This window comes from Phacochoerus africanus, chromosome 11, assembly GCF_016906955.1.
Source record: "Phacochoerus africanus isolate WHEZ1 chromosome 11, ROS_Pafr_v1, whole genome shotgun sequence".
NCBI classification, from domain to species: Eukaryota; Metazoa; Chordata; class Mammalia; order Artiodactyla; family Suidae; genus Phacochoerus; species Phacochoerus africanus.
This window is the reverse complement of record NC_062554.1, coordinates 26,443,159-26,457,185: the sequence shown is the minus strand read 5'-3', so window position 1 is coordinate 26,457,185 and position 14,027 is coordinate 26,443,159. Positions and strand designations below refer to the sequence as shown.

At 45.3% G+C, this 14,027-nt stretch overlaps 1 protein-coding gene across 1 annotated transcript in view; it reads right to left on the bottom strand.

The window, feature by feature from the left end:
- Positions 1-882: 882 nt before the first annotated feature.
- PIWIL4 (piwi like RNA-mediated gene silencing 4) overlaps positions 883-14,027 on the bottom strand; it is a 48,595-nt gene continuing 35,450 nt past the window's right edge. The window contains 8 exon segments of the mRNA XM_047753745.1: positions 883-1,422; positions 2,929-3,076; positions 3,179-3,304; positions 4,864-5,017; positions 7,107-7,177; positions 9,595-9,650; positions 9,652-9,699; positions 10,672-10,872. Of these exon segments, the coding sequence (XP_047609701.1) occupies positions 1,306-1,422; positions 2,929-3,076; positions 3,179-3,304; positions 4,864-5,017; positions 7,107-7,177; positions 9,595-9,650; positions 9,652-9,699; positions 10,672-10,872 (921 nt within the window). The 3' untranslated portion in view covers positions 883-1,305.

The following is a 14,027-nucleotide window of genomic DNA, read 5'->3' as shown; positions in this document are numbered from 1 at the left end:
CACCTTCCACAAGTCTGTTCATGGTCACGTGAGGAAGGGCGGAGTCTACGTGCAGAGACGCCCTTAGACGGGTAAATGGGATGCGAGCCTGTACAAGTTCTCTTCTTTTGTGTGTGTGTGGTGTGTCTTTTTAGGGCTGCACCCAAGGCATATGGAGATTCCCAGGCTAGGGGTCAAATGGGAGCTACAGCTGCCAGCCTACACCACAGCCACAGCCATGCCAGATCTGAGCTGCATCCGTGACCTACACCACAGCTCACAGCAACGCCAGATCCTTAACCCACTGAGTGAGACCAGGGATCAAACTCGCCTCCTCATGGATACTAGGTGGGTTCGTTACCACCAAGCCACGACAGGAACTCCCGCAAGTTCTCTTCTGATGGCGTCTGGCTTTTCCGAACAGTAGGAAGCAAGGTCATCAATGACAGCAGTTGCTATTAAGTGAAATAAAATTCTCCCCAAGAGAACAAGAGAAATCTGAAAAAGAATATATATATTCCTTATATACATATATATGTATGTATAACTGAATCACTTTGCTATACACTTGAAACTAAAACAACATTGTCAATTATACTTCTAAAAAAAGAGAGAATTGGAGTTCCCTGGTGGCTCAGTGGGTTAAGAATCCGGCCTTGTCACTGCTATGGCTCAGGCCAGAGCTGTGGTGCAGGTTCAATCCCTGGCTCAGGAGCTCCCACACGCTTTGGCTTTGCAAAGCCAGAGAGAGAATGAGAATAAGTGACATGTTCCTTTCTAGAAATATAACTCAAATAAGGATGGTGAGGTGGTCTACTGCCTAAGAGTCTTTGCCGAAAACCTGTAAAAAATGAAGTTCGCGTGAAATATCAACTGCGGTTCAAATAACAATAAACACATAGGTGATGCTCTGAATTTTCTTTATTTTTTAACAATGATTTAAGCCACTCCACAAAACACTCTATAACATTACTTAAGAAAACTTCTGCAAAACCGAGGGTAGAAATTAGACCCAATTTACCTACCATCAAGTCATCACACGAACACGTATTTTCTGAGAGCATATTCAGCTTTGTGGTATTACTTACAGATGATGCTACATTTTAATTCCACATACCAAAATGAGAATTCACCCCCAAGCACAGGGTACATTTCTTTTGAACCATTTTAGATTAAGGTTTTTGGGCTTTTTTTTTTTTTTTCCCAGAAGTTATTTAAAACTAAAAATCTCCTTCCGGTCACAGCCTCGAGCTCCTGGTGGATTTGTACAAAGCACACCAAGTGCTCCTCAGATCCTTCCTCTAAGGATGTCAGTGCTTCGTGTCATCACAGGTAGAAGAGAGAATTGGCTAATTCCAAACTCGGTTCTTTATGGATGCTCTGTGCCACCAGAAAGGTCAGCTTGCGGGCATATTGACACGGGGCTGGAACACTGATTAAGCCCTGCGGAGAAGTATTGACAGTAATGAAGAGAATAACTTGCTCTTCCAAGGATACTTCTTCCTGAGTTTTTTCATCCACTAGATAGAAGGGGTTGTAAGTCAATGAGAACTAAACCCAACCAACGAAGGGCAACTTTGCTCCCTGGGAACTGAAATTCATTGGGAGATGGGGATAGGCAGGGGAAGGCCAGCCTGGTCTCGTGGCGCTGGGATCTGGGAGCCACACACTGAGAGCTGATCTAAGTTTCCTACGACTTGGTGTTTCGAGGGGCTCAGAGCAGGTCTTGGCTTTGGACTTTGACAGCAGCTCTGGGCCTCATGGACAGGAAAACGGACGTAGCCACACCTGTTACCTTCCCACCAGACACCATTACCTGGTGTGAAACTTCTGAGTTAGCTTCAACTGCCTCATCCGTAACTTAGAAATACCAGTACCCCTTTCCTCCCAGGCTGGCCTCAAATAATGTATACAAGAAAGACTTCCAGGGAGTTGTCACTGTGGCTCAGCAGTAACAAATCCAACTAGTATCCATGAGGATGCGGGTTCGATCCCTCAGTGGGTTAAGGATCCTGAGTTTGCTGTGAGCTGTGGTGTAGGTCACAGATGCAGCGTGGATTCCGAGTTGCTGTGGCTGTGGTGTAGGCCAGTCGCTACCGCTCCGATTCAACCACGAGCCTGGGAACCTCCATGTGGCACAGGTGCAATAAATTGAATAAATAAATAAATAAAGACTTCTAGAAATTATAAGTGCTAATGTATTATAATAGTGACTACTCTTTGACGTCTATGAGCGAGGGTGTTTCACTCACAGTGGAGGAAAGGAATCATCCGTTCATTCATTCCTCCTTGGTAAAGAGCCAGACATTGGGAGTTCCTGTCGTGGCTCCGTGGAAATGAATCTGACTAGTATCCATGAGAATACGGGTTCAATCCTTGGCCTCAACTCAGTTGGTTAAGGATCCAGCCTTGCCGTGAGCTGTGGTGCAGGCTGCAGATGCAGCCTGGATCCTGCGCTGCTATGATGTAGCCTGTGCAGGCCGGCAGCTGCCACTCCGATTCGACCCCTAGCCTGGGAACCTCCATATGAGGCCCTAAAAAAAAAAAAATAAATCAGGAGTTCCCGTCGTGGCGCAGTGGTTAACGAATCCGACTAGGAACCATGAGGTTGCAGGTTCGATCCCTGCCCTTGCTCAGTGGGTTAACCATCCGGCGTTGCCGTGAGCTGTGGTGTAGGTTACAGATGCAGCTCAGATCCTGTGTTGCTATTGCTCTGGCGTAGGCCGGTGGCTACAGCTCCGATTAGACCCCTAGCCTGGGAACCTCCATATGCTGCGGGAGTGGCTCAAGAAATGGCAAAAAGACCAAAAAAAAAAAAAAAATCAATCAATCAATCAAATAAAGCCAGACATGATGCCAGGGCTGAGGATACAAAAGTGCATCGGGTGCCAGCTCCTGGGTGGCCACCTCGAGTACCAGTCTGCACCTAAGTCCACAACGGTCACTCACCGGCCAGTTGTAGTACAGGTGGCACAGTTTGAAGGTGAGTCTCTGCATGTGGTCGGGCTTCAGGCCATTGTCATCATAGATGACGTTATAGTAGGTGGGATTCACGGTTCCCTGACGGGCCACCTGGCTGATCAGGTAAAAGTCATACCTGCGGGGAAAGGAAGCACTGTGAGGGAGAAGGCACGCAGAACAGGGCAAAGCGGACCCCAGAGTCAAAGCTTTGTGCAAAGGGATTTTCCGACAGACTTGCCATTCAGGCCGAGTTGCTTCCAGATCCACGACAGTGCCAAGGGGCGGGTTCTCCAGCGTCCGGCCGCTCTCCGTCAGGAACCGCGGCGTGCACCTCCTCTGGACCACAATCACCGACAGTCTGGGGCTTGGAACCAGAGAGGCAGGATAGTAAGAACGATAACAACAATAACAACAACAACGAGATAACTAAAATCGAGCCATGCAGCTTTCCTCTGCTGCTTTTTTTTTTTCTTTTTAGGGCCACGCCCGTGGCATATGGAGGTTCCCAGGCTAGGGGTCCAATCGGAGCTACAGCTGCTGGCCCACGCCACAGCCACAGCAACGCCAGATCCCAGTCACCTCTGCAACCTACACCACGGCTTGTGGCAATGCCAGATCCTTAACCCACTGAGCGAGGCCAGGGATCGAATCTCCATCCTCGCAGAGACTATGTCAGGTTCTTAACCAGCTGAGCTGCAACGAGAAATCCAGTTTTCTACTTATTTAAAATTTGTGGCAATTTTTACAGGAAATAAATTAGTTCATTAGCAAAACAAAGAAAATTTAAATTACCCCCCGTTTCCTCTCCACCCAGACACAAAGTGATTTAAATTAAGGGTTGTCTTCATTTGTTGCAAAAGCGTGTTATGCCCAGTCACCTGACCAATTTATATTATTTAAGGAGGTCAGGGAAGAATGGTTCACAGGACAAAAAAAAAGATTTTCCAGAATTATCCATGGAGACCAGATCGGTCTTCCCATTATCAATCATCTCCCTGTTTCACCTTCACGCTCCTCCTCATTTTCTGAAAGCAAAGGGAGAGCCACAAGTTCCTCTTACTCCTCAAATCATTGCTTCTGAATCCTGCAAAACACAAGCCTGGGTGGATGGACAGAAGGATGGATGGATGAGCTACACATTAGGGCCAAATCTGACTAGCATCCATGAGGACGAAGGTTTGATCCCTGGCCTCACTCAGTGGGTTAAGGATCTGGCGTTGCCATGAGCAGTGGTGTAGGTCACAGACGAGGCTCAGATCTGGAGTTGCTGTGGCTGTGGTATAGGCCGGCAGCTACAGCTCTGATTGGACCCCTGGCTTGGGAACCTCCATAAGCCACAGGTGCGGTCCTCAAAGAAAGAAAGAAAGAAAGAAAGAAGAAAGAGAAAGAAAGAAAGAAAGAAAGGAAGGAAGGAAGAAAGAAATGTGGCAGAAGAGCAAGGTGCCCGGTGTTCAGGATGGTGACAGTTGATTTCCTACAAGCTTTCACGTGCCCAGCTTTCATGGCACCCACACTGCTCTCAGCACCTCCGCAGACCTGAGCTGCACACCAGTGCCTGCATTTTGGAGGTTTTCCCCCATGTGTTGATTTGGGCCTCAAGTTCGAAACCACAGCTTGTTTTCCCCCTTAGCAGCTTCATATGTATGAGGCATCTTCAGCTGCCAGCCGCCCACTGGCTTCCTGCTGAATCGCAGCGTCCTGCCTTCCTCTGGCGCCCCACTCAGAGTCCGCAGAGGCTCACGCCACCCAGACTATTTACAGAAGATCATCCCAGCTACCCTCGTATCTAACATGAGGCAGAAAAGGATCAAACCTTATGGACATGAGAAAAAGAGAGAGAGATGCTGGTATCTAGTCACAGTGAACAGTTATGATGAATGCGCTAGAACTGGGAGTGTGGGGGAAAGCACACTAAATTGATACCTGGTATTCGAACTGGCGTCTGTCACACTGGCCAGCAGCTGGGGAATCTCATAGTCAATGAGTGTTTTCAGCTGACCATCCCCTACTCCGTCCCGGTACACAATGATCCGGGCTGGCAAGCCGTGGTTGTGCTTGTACCATCTGTTGAGTGCTCCTGCAGAAAGGGGTGTGAGTCAGCAAAGAAGGACTTGTCTGATACCAGCAAAGAATAAAATTCCCATATAGTTCAAGGTTTAAAGAGTTTGCTATTTCAGACCACAATAAGACAGGGTGACACCTAATCTGGGTTGTATTTGCGATAATATAAAAATAGAACCCTTTGCAGAAATCCCGGCATCTCCGCTATTTGAGGACTCATAATGGTTTCTACGGCATAACATATTCTCGAACTTAGCATATCTCTTTAGTAAAATTTCAATGTTTAAGCAATATATTAAAATTTAATTCATGCAATTGACATACCAATTCCCCCAAACTGAATTAATACTAATGTGGTTTCTTTAAATCTTTAAATCCTCTCAATAAGGAAAGAATAATTTCAGGTAATTTTCTTCTCTAATGAGCATAAACATGAAAACATGAGGAAAAGAGCTGGCTGTTCCTCTAAAAGCATCTCTTCACACGGACTCGCCTGTTAATCTCGCTGACAATATGAACCCTGAAAAATTTCCATTCACCCTCACTAGAAATTGCCTAAGGAGCAGAGCCCAGACAGTAAGTTCCACCCAATAGAAACCCCAATGGAAACTTTTCGTAACTACTAAAAAAATAATAATAATAACCAGGTTTTGAAGTGAGGGGAAAGTGATATGGTATAGAATCTATTTTCATGCATATATGGCACCACTGTTTTAGGAGAAGTTATCATCCAAGAAATCCATTTTAGGAGTTTCCATTGTGGCGCAGTGGAAATGAATCCAACTAGTATCCATGAGGATGCAAGTTTGATCCCTGGCCTCGCTCAGTGAGTCAGGGATCTGGTGTTGCCATGAGCTGTGGTGTAGGTCACAGACACAACTCAGACCTGCCATGGCTGTGTCTGTGGCACAGGCCAGCAGCTGCAGCTCCCATTGGACCCCTAGCCTGGGAATTGCCATATGCTGCAGGTATGGCCCTAAAAAGCACAAAAGGAAGGAAGGAAGGAAGGAAGGAAGGAAGGAAGGAAGGAAGGAAGGAAGGAAGGAAGGAATCCATTTTAGTTTGATAGATGACCATATATGTAAGTTCATTACCAAATTCACCTTTTGAGAAAGCAAATATTTACAACCCCTCAAAGTTTACAGATAGGACGCTATAGATCAGGGAGGTAGCGAGCCGCATTGGTCGCAGAGCCAGGGAATGGCCAAGCCCCATCTGGGCTAGGGTCCCAGAGGCCATGGGAGCCCCAGGTCCCTCTTTCCCCCGCATCCCTCAAGGAGGAGGGCACCTCCCCATCTGCTAGCTTCCCCATCTCCTCCTGCCATGCCACACTTGATCCGCCAGCATCCCTTTCCTTGTCCCCAAAACTTCTCTCCTGTTTCTAGACTGAATGCTAGTCTGTCATAATCCTTCCTCCTCCAGCATAGATTTCTTTTGGCTTTCACACTGCTTGCCAGATCCACCAGCAGCTACGAACTTTCTTTCCTGCTGGCTTTCAGATTGTCACACACAGACAAATGTAAATTCTACAAAGCCTGTCTGGTAGCCTGAGTCAGGACACAGCTTTGGGATCTCCAACTGGGTACCAGTTGACTCAGGGAGGCTTAAAGAGTCTCTTTCCATGGCTGAGTAATATTCCATTGTGTATATTCTTACTCAGCCATTAAAAGGAATGAAACACCAGCATTTTTAGCAACATGGATGGACCTAGAAATTATCATGCTAAGTGAAGTCAGCCATACAATGAGACACCAACATCAAATGCTTTCACTGACATGTGGGATCTGAAAAAAGGACAGACGGAACTTCTTTGCAGAACAGATGTTGACTCACAGACATTGAAAAACTCACGGTCTCCGGAGGAGACAGTTTGAGGGGTGGGGGGAAGTGCTTGGGTTGTGGGGTGGAAATCGTATAAAATTGGATTATGATGATCATTGTACAACTATAAATGAAATAAATTCATTGAGTAATAAAAAAATAAATAAAATTTAAAAAATAAAAAAAGAGCCTGTTTCCACCTGTCTGGTGGGCTAGAGGCTTGTGGCCTTTGGGTCTGAAGGAATGGGCCTTGCAGCCCCTCCCCACTGCTACATTTTTAGTACCGGTCATGAAGACTTTCAAGCAATCTGCAATATCAGCTGTTGATCTCTGAAGGATACAGCGGGAAAACCACCTAAAGTAAACACAGAATAAAACTGAAGTTCACCTTCAAAAGTTCTATGGTAAACATGCACCAGTATGAAATCAAGAAGTAGACATTATAACAACCTTGTAAATCAACTATATTTCAATTTTAAAAATAGACACTATGTGTAAAAATCAATTGTTCTTAATACGATCACAATATATTCAAATGCTCTCCCTCTCACATACACCCCCAAACACCATTTCTTGCTACAGGGCTAGCTAGCATCAGCCGTATCTGAGTTCTACTCCTGGCTGATACACTCATCAGCGAGGCGATTTGCTGTGTGAACCTAAGTCTCATTTCCTCATCTGTACCAAGGAAATGTACACGATAGTAGGTAGTCAGTACCTCACAGAGTTGTAAAAATTAAATTAGAGATACTATATGAAAAGTACCTAGTACAGCATTTGGTGCATAATAAGCACAGATAAATGGAGACCACTGTATTATGATTATAAAGGAATTTATTGGTTTAGCAGTAGATCTTCTACTTTCAAAACAAAGACTTCTCCGGCATAAACTTCACCTCTACAGGTGAGCTTTTTTGGCAGTTGAACTCTTTTTTTTTTTTTTATCTTTTTGTCATTTTGTCTTTTTAGGGCTACACCCGCAGCATATGGAAGTTCCCAGACTAGGGGTCCAATCAGAGCTGTAGCCACCGGCCTATGCCACAGCCACAGCCACAGCCACTCGGGATCCAAGTCACATCTGTGACCTACACCACAGCTCATAGCAACGCCGGAGCCTTAACCCACTGAGTGAGGACCAGGGATCGAACCTGCAGTCCTCATGGATGCCAGTCGAGTTCGCTAACCACTGAGCCACAACAGGCTCTCCAGCAACTGAAATTTTAACATGAACTAACCTATCTAGATTTCAGAAGCAAGTTCTCCTCCTAAAATTATTCATTAAAAGCACTTGGAAAATGAAGATCAGGACTTATGTGGCCACGTCAATTCTAGTTCTCTCAATATGCCAGCAGTCATGACACCATTAAAACTGCTACTGATAAGCCAGAAGTCCCTTATGTGTTTGATTAAGGAAGTGACACACAGAACAGGGATCTCATGCAGCCCAGACTGAAGCTGGAGGCAAGCAGTTATGCTATGATTTTCCTGGGTCTCACAATCCCAAATATATACTCAATCACAAACTGAATGGAGTCAATCAAAGAGTTTAATCTAGGAAGAAGACATGTTGTAAACAGCCTGGAAGCACACTGCTTAGACACAAATGCCACACCAGTTCTAAGGACTACAATGGCATGGGTGCTGTGAGTCCATGTTTCATGTGTCATCCTGCCTACATTTTTCACAGCTGTGTGCACCACCGCCATATCCAGGGGCTTTGAGCAAAACAATAGTGACAGTAACAGCAATAAACTATATGGTAACAATAGTATAGTAACATAATAATTGCAATAGTAACAAACATGTATTGAGCATGTACATAAAATAAGTGGAAGATCAGGATGTAAAGCCAGGCGATCTGCCTCTCCGCTGCTTGACGTAAAACAGGTAAGCTTCCTAGAACAGCACCCAATATAATGCAGGTGTTCTGAGAAATAACTGCACAGGAATTTCTACACAGCCATCATTTGGGGAATATGATTTACATATAAGCAATGGTTCGTCCTAATGTCTGTACAAAAATAATTTGGGGGGGTTGTTTTTGTTTTTTGCTTTTTGGGGCCACACCCTTGGCATATGGAAGTTCCCAGGTGACGGGGTCGAATCAGAGCTATAGCTGCTGGCCTACACCACGGCCATAGCAACCTGGGATCCGAGCCGTGTCTTCGACCCACACCACAGCTCATAGCAACGCCGGATCCTCAACCCACTGAGCAAGGCCAGGGATCGAACCCACAACTTTATGGCTCCTAGTCGGATTCGTTAGCCACTGAGCCACGACGGGAACTCCTTCTTCACTCATTTTAAAAATATGAACACCTATGGCCCTAAATTATACTTACATATACAAACATGATGGATAATACTGAGCTAAAATGTAGCTTCATTAAAAACTATTTTTATAGGCGTTCCTGTCATGACTCAGTGGTATCAAATCCAACTAGTATCCATGAGGATTCGGGGTCAATCCCTGGCCTTGCTCAGTGGGTTAAGGTTCCGGCCTTGCCGTGAGCTGTGGTGTAGGTCGCAGACGCGGCTCGGATCCCGCGCTGCTGTGGCTCTGGCGTAGGCCAGTGGCTACAGCTCTGATTCAACCCCTAGCCTGGGAACCTCCATATGCCGCAGGTGCTGGCCCTAGAAAAGACAAATAAATAAATAAATAAATAAAAATAAAAATGAGTGAAGAATAAAAACTATCCCTTTCTGTAGTGTCTTTAGAAGAAACTACAATAGTCTACATAACTGAAGATGCTGGGGCAATTTCAAAAGTACCTGGTGATTCTGGGGTTGGTGCTGGCCACAAATCCCACCACCACCGTTCCCTGGCTGAACAGCATCTTTACAGACGGCAATCCCAACCACCATCAGGGCCTTCAACTGCAACGCGAAAGTGTTCATGATTTAATGGAATGATGGTATCATTTTCTCAAGCAATGACTGAATATGAAGTTTTTAAAAGCCTGTCCCTGGTTATTAAAGCAGTTGATTTAAGCTTTGTGCCAGGGTGATCAAGGTCCAGAGGAGGCAGGTTTCTAAACCAGAAATCAAAGAGACTTAGAGAGAGAGGGAGGAGCACAGCACATGCCCTGCCTCAGAGACCCACTGCAGTCCAAACAGCCACCCTCCTTTGCGAGGGTGGGCAAGACCCATCGGCGGCTTAAGAGATTCTGGCAAAGTGGTCAGTCCATTTATCCCCTGCCTAAGGGCCTAAAGAATCCAAAGAGACTCCATTCCCCGTTCTTCAGCTAAGAATCCTCATTTGTCTATACCCTCCAGGAGGAGCAGCCAGGGGGAACCTCATACATTCTGGTTAAGGGGATGGATAACGTTCCCTCCCCGCCCCCAAGGGTGGCTACGGTTCAGGAACGAGAAGAGAGTTTTGTCAGTTCCCAACACAGCTTGGAGGTTCGGATCCCAGGCTCTGCCAGCTCCCCAAGCCCTGGAAGTCTGGGGGTGGGGGGTCCCATCCAGGGTACAAGTCTACTCTATGAGGCAGCATCCTGCTGAAAGCAGGGAAAGGTAGAGGCCATGGAGCCCAGATTGCCAACCATGGCTGAGAAGCTCCAGATCAATTCTCTCCAAGTCTGTGCCAAACCAGATGCTCTTTCCATTGTCTGCTTGACTGAAGCTCCCTGGGAACAGGGACCATGGCTCACCTTCCCTCCCAGGTCCCCTCCTGGAGGCTGGGGTGATGAAACAGATACACAGGCAAGCAACAAATCAACCCAACAAACAGACAAAGCAAGTATTTCCGGGATCAAGGGAAAATATCTCCTACTTGGATTTCATTTTAAAAACACATGAAGAGATGGATTGATGAGCAAAAGGAAGAGAGTGAGGGTTTCTCACAGGGATCTCCAGAGCCCACAGCTCGCCGCCGAGTTTACAGGCCATCTGCAGGGCAATCTTGGTGGCAATGCTCATTATCATTCCTTGTTTGCTGAGTGTCTGGGCAAGCACGCACTGGCTGGGGACCGGGCAGTCGGAGTTCAGGTACTTTTTAATGGCATCATAATAGCTCTTCTGATTAGAAGGCAGAATACACATCACCTAAATGCAACAAAAACAGGAGAAAGAAAGTTGATTTACTTATGTTTAGGGGAAGCTTTAAAAAAATGAATTATGGATTCTCCAAACATCTCTGGCCTTGTTCCCAAGGAGCAAATACTAACACACCTACAGGTCTTCTCTTAAGTGGTCTGTGAAGACCCGACAATGAAACGGAGCCACTTGAAACTCCGTCTCATGAGCCATCCACTCCGCAAAGCCTCCTTCCAACCCTACCTCGCTTCTCTACCAGCTGGAGTCTGTCTCCTCACATTCCCTCTGTCCTGGCTCTTTCCCCAGCTGCCTCCCTTCTTTGCAGTAACCCTTCCCTGTGGCTCTCCAGCTCTCATCCCCACTGTTTCCCCTGCAAACGTCAGCCACAGAGAAGCAAAGTGGAGAATTCACTAAAATCGTGGGCTTTTTCCCATTAGGCACTGGACAGCCAACATAAAAGAAGGCTGCAACAACAGGTTTTGTTTACCAGGACTTGGGTGTAAGGTGTGAGGGGAGGGAAAATACAGAGAAAGAAGCTTCAGGTGCTCAGTGGGTTAAGGATCAGGTGCCCTGGTATTTCTATTTTTATTTTTTAAATATTTATTTATTTATTGTGTCTTTTTAAGTCTGCACCCGTGGCATATGAAGGTTCCCAGGCTAGGGGTCAAATCAGAGTTATACTGCTGGCCTACGCCACAGTCACAGCAACACAGGATCTGAGCGTCTGCGACCGACACCACAGCTCATAGCAACACCAGATCCTTAACCCACTGAGAGAGGCCAGGGATCGAACCCACAACCTCATGGATACTAGTTGGTTCCGTTAACCACTGAGCCACCACAGGAACGCCTGCCCTGGTATTTTGAAATTCTTACCCTCTTGGTCACTGCCCCTACTTCCCATCAGGTATTTCCCTTTCCTGGCCTAACTCCATCTCCTTCCTATATTTTATTCTCTACTTTCAAAACCCTCAAATTACAAAAAGAAAAAAGAAAAAAAGACAGGCGCTGTCATAATTAACAGAAAATAAAGTTATTTTTTTTTACTTATAGAACTGTTCAAAATCATTATGTCGAGGGCTAAAATTATTTACACTTAATTACATAAAGTAGGGAAAACTATTTTAAATTATTAGCAAAATTCTTTTAAGGGCCTTCCTGCTTTCCATCCCATGAGTTCCAGCTAAGCAAGTAGATGGCAGTAAAAGTCAGTGACCCAGTGCGGACAGGATCAGAAGGTGGGAGTCAGGCAAGACTGGTCCCACACCAGGGATGGGGAGCTAAGCAAGAATGCGGGAAATAAAAGCCGTGTTTCTCACTGTCAGAGAAAAGAGGTACAAACATGGAAAAAGGGGACACTTTCTTGTGGTACTGGGAGATGCGAATGTTTTTAATACTTTAAAATGTTAATAAAATGCTTTAATACATACCTAGCAACATACAGTAATAAAATAGATGCGAGTATCATGTATATGTGTGTGTTTGTGTGTATAAAGTACATCAGACACACACGTGTGTGCGCACACACATGCACACACAATTTCCTAGCTTTTCTCATTGAGAAAGCCTAGGGGCAGTGACACCCCAGAAGCAAATAAACACACCCAGTACCCAGACCTTGCTCTCTAAATACAGGTCTCTACAAAAAGGAATCTGGGCTCATTGGAGAAATATATGAATCTAGAGTTGGGCAGCAAAACTTAGATTAACCTGGAATATCTTACTGTGCCAGAGAGTAAGGAAGTGTTCCAAAAAAGATGAGAATAGGTCGAAAAAGACACAGAAGCCAGCTTGAATGGGGCTCCCATTGGCAAAACCAGGGACAATTTGAACATCAAAATAAATAATAATAGTAATAGACTATAAGCTGGTAAATAAAATAGGAACCCATACTGATGTAAATAAGTGAACGAACAAAAAACGGGAGAAGAGAAAGCTCCCCCTTAAAATATAATGCCACTTAATAAATATAGAAGGAAGTATGAAATTAGAAAGTCACTATATGGCAACCATCATAGTAGTAATGGATTCAGACACAAATTATCAATAAATGAACAAAAATGAAAAAAAATACAAAATTTTAAAAGAATTACAATGGATTCTAAAACTAGTGGATAAAAGTTCGATGAGAACAGGATATTCACATAGTCTCAAGGTAGCTCCCTACCAAAAAACCTGGACATCACGCCTATAATTTACTATCAAATGGTTCAGGACAAAATAGGTAGGTAGGTAGATAAGTACCTAAGTGGGTAGGCAGGTAGGTAGATGGATGGATAGATAGATACACACACACACACACACACACACACACACACACCACACAGGAAAAGAAAGAAAGAGAGAGGGAGGGAGGGAAGAAGGAAGGGTTAAAGTAAATATGATAACATGTCAACAATTGGAGAATGTGGGTGAAGGGAATATTAGAGTTCTTTGTTCTACTCTTGCAACTTTTCTGTGAGTTTGATATAACTTTTTTTTTTTTTTTTTTTTGCTTTTTAGGGCTGCACTTGCGGCATATGGAGGTTCCCAGGCTAGGGCAATCAAAGCTGTAGCCGCCGGCCTACGCCAGAGCCACAGTAACGCGGGATCCAAGCTGCATCTGCGACTTACACCACAGCTCACGGCAGTGCTGGATCCTTAATCCAACTGAGCGAGGCCAGAGATCGGACCCACAACCTCATCGTTCCTGGTCAGATTCCACTGCGCCACAATGGGAAATCTGATTTTACTTTTTTTAGGTGAAAAATAAATGCTCTTATGGTGAGAATTTCCTTTGTTTATTATAACATCTTTGTCAACTATTTTGTGTGTGTGTCTCTGACTAAAAGGAAAACAGAGAGTTAAACTCCTGTGCGTGAGAAACGAACAGGGATGTTGCGAGCTGGGACGGATGAGCCAGGGAGGTAAAACAGGAGATGGGCAGGAGAAGCATTACAATACAGTGGGAGACGTAGTGAACATTTCCAAGACACAGGAATGGCTGAGATTTTTAAGGAAAGGGATGTCAATTTTAATGTGCATGGAATGTTGGCATGTGATGTAACCATGCCTTGGCCCCAAACCCTCAGCAAAGTCAGCTACATACGCCACCCTCCCACACACACAGCACTCGCACACACAACACTTTGGGAAATGAAGCAATTATGGGTTCCTTGGGGCGA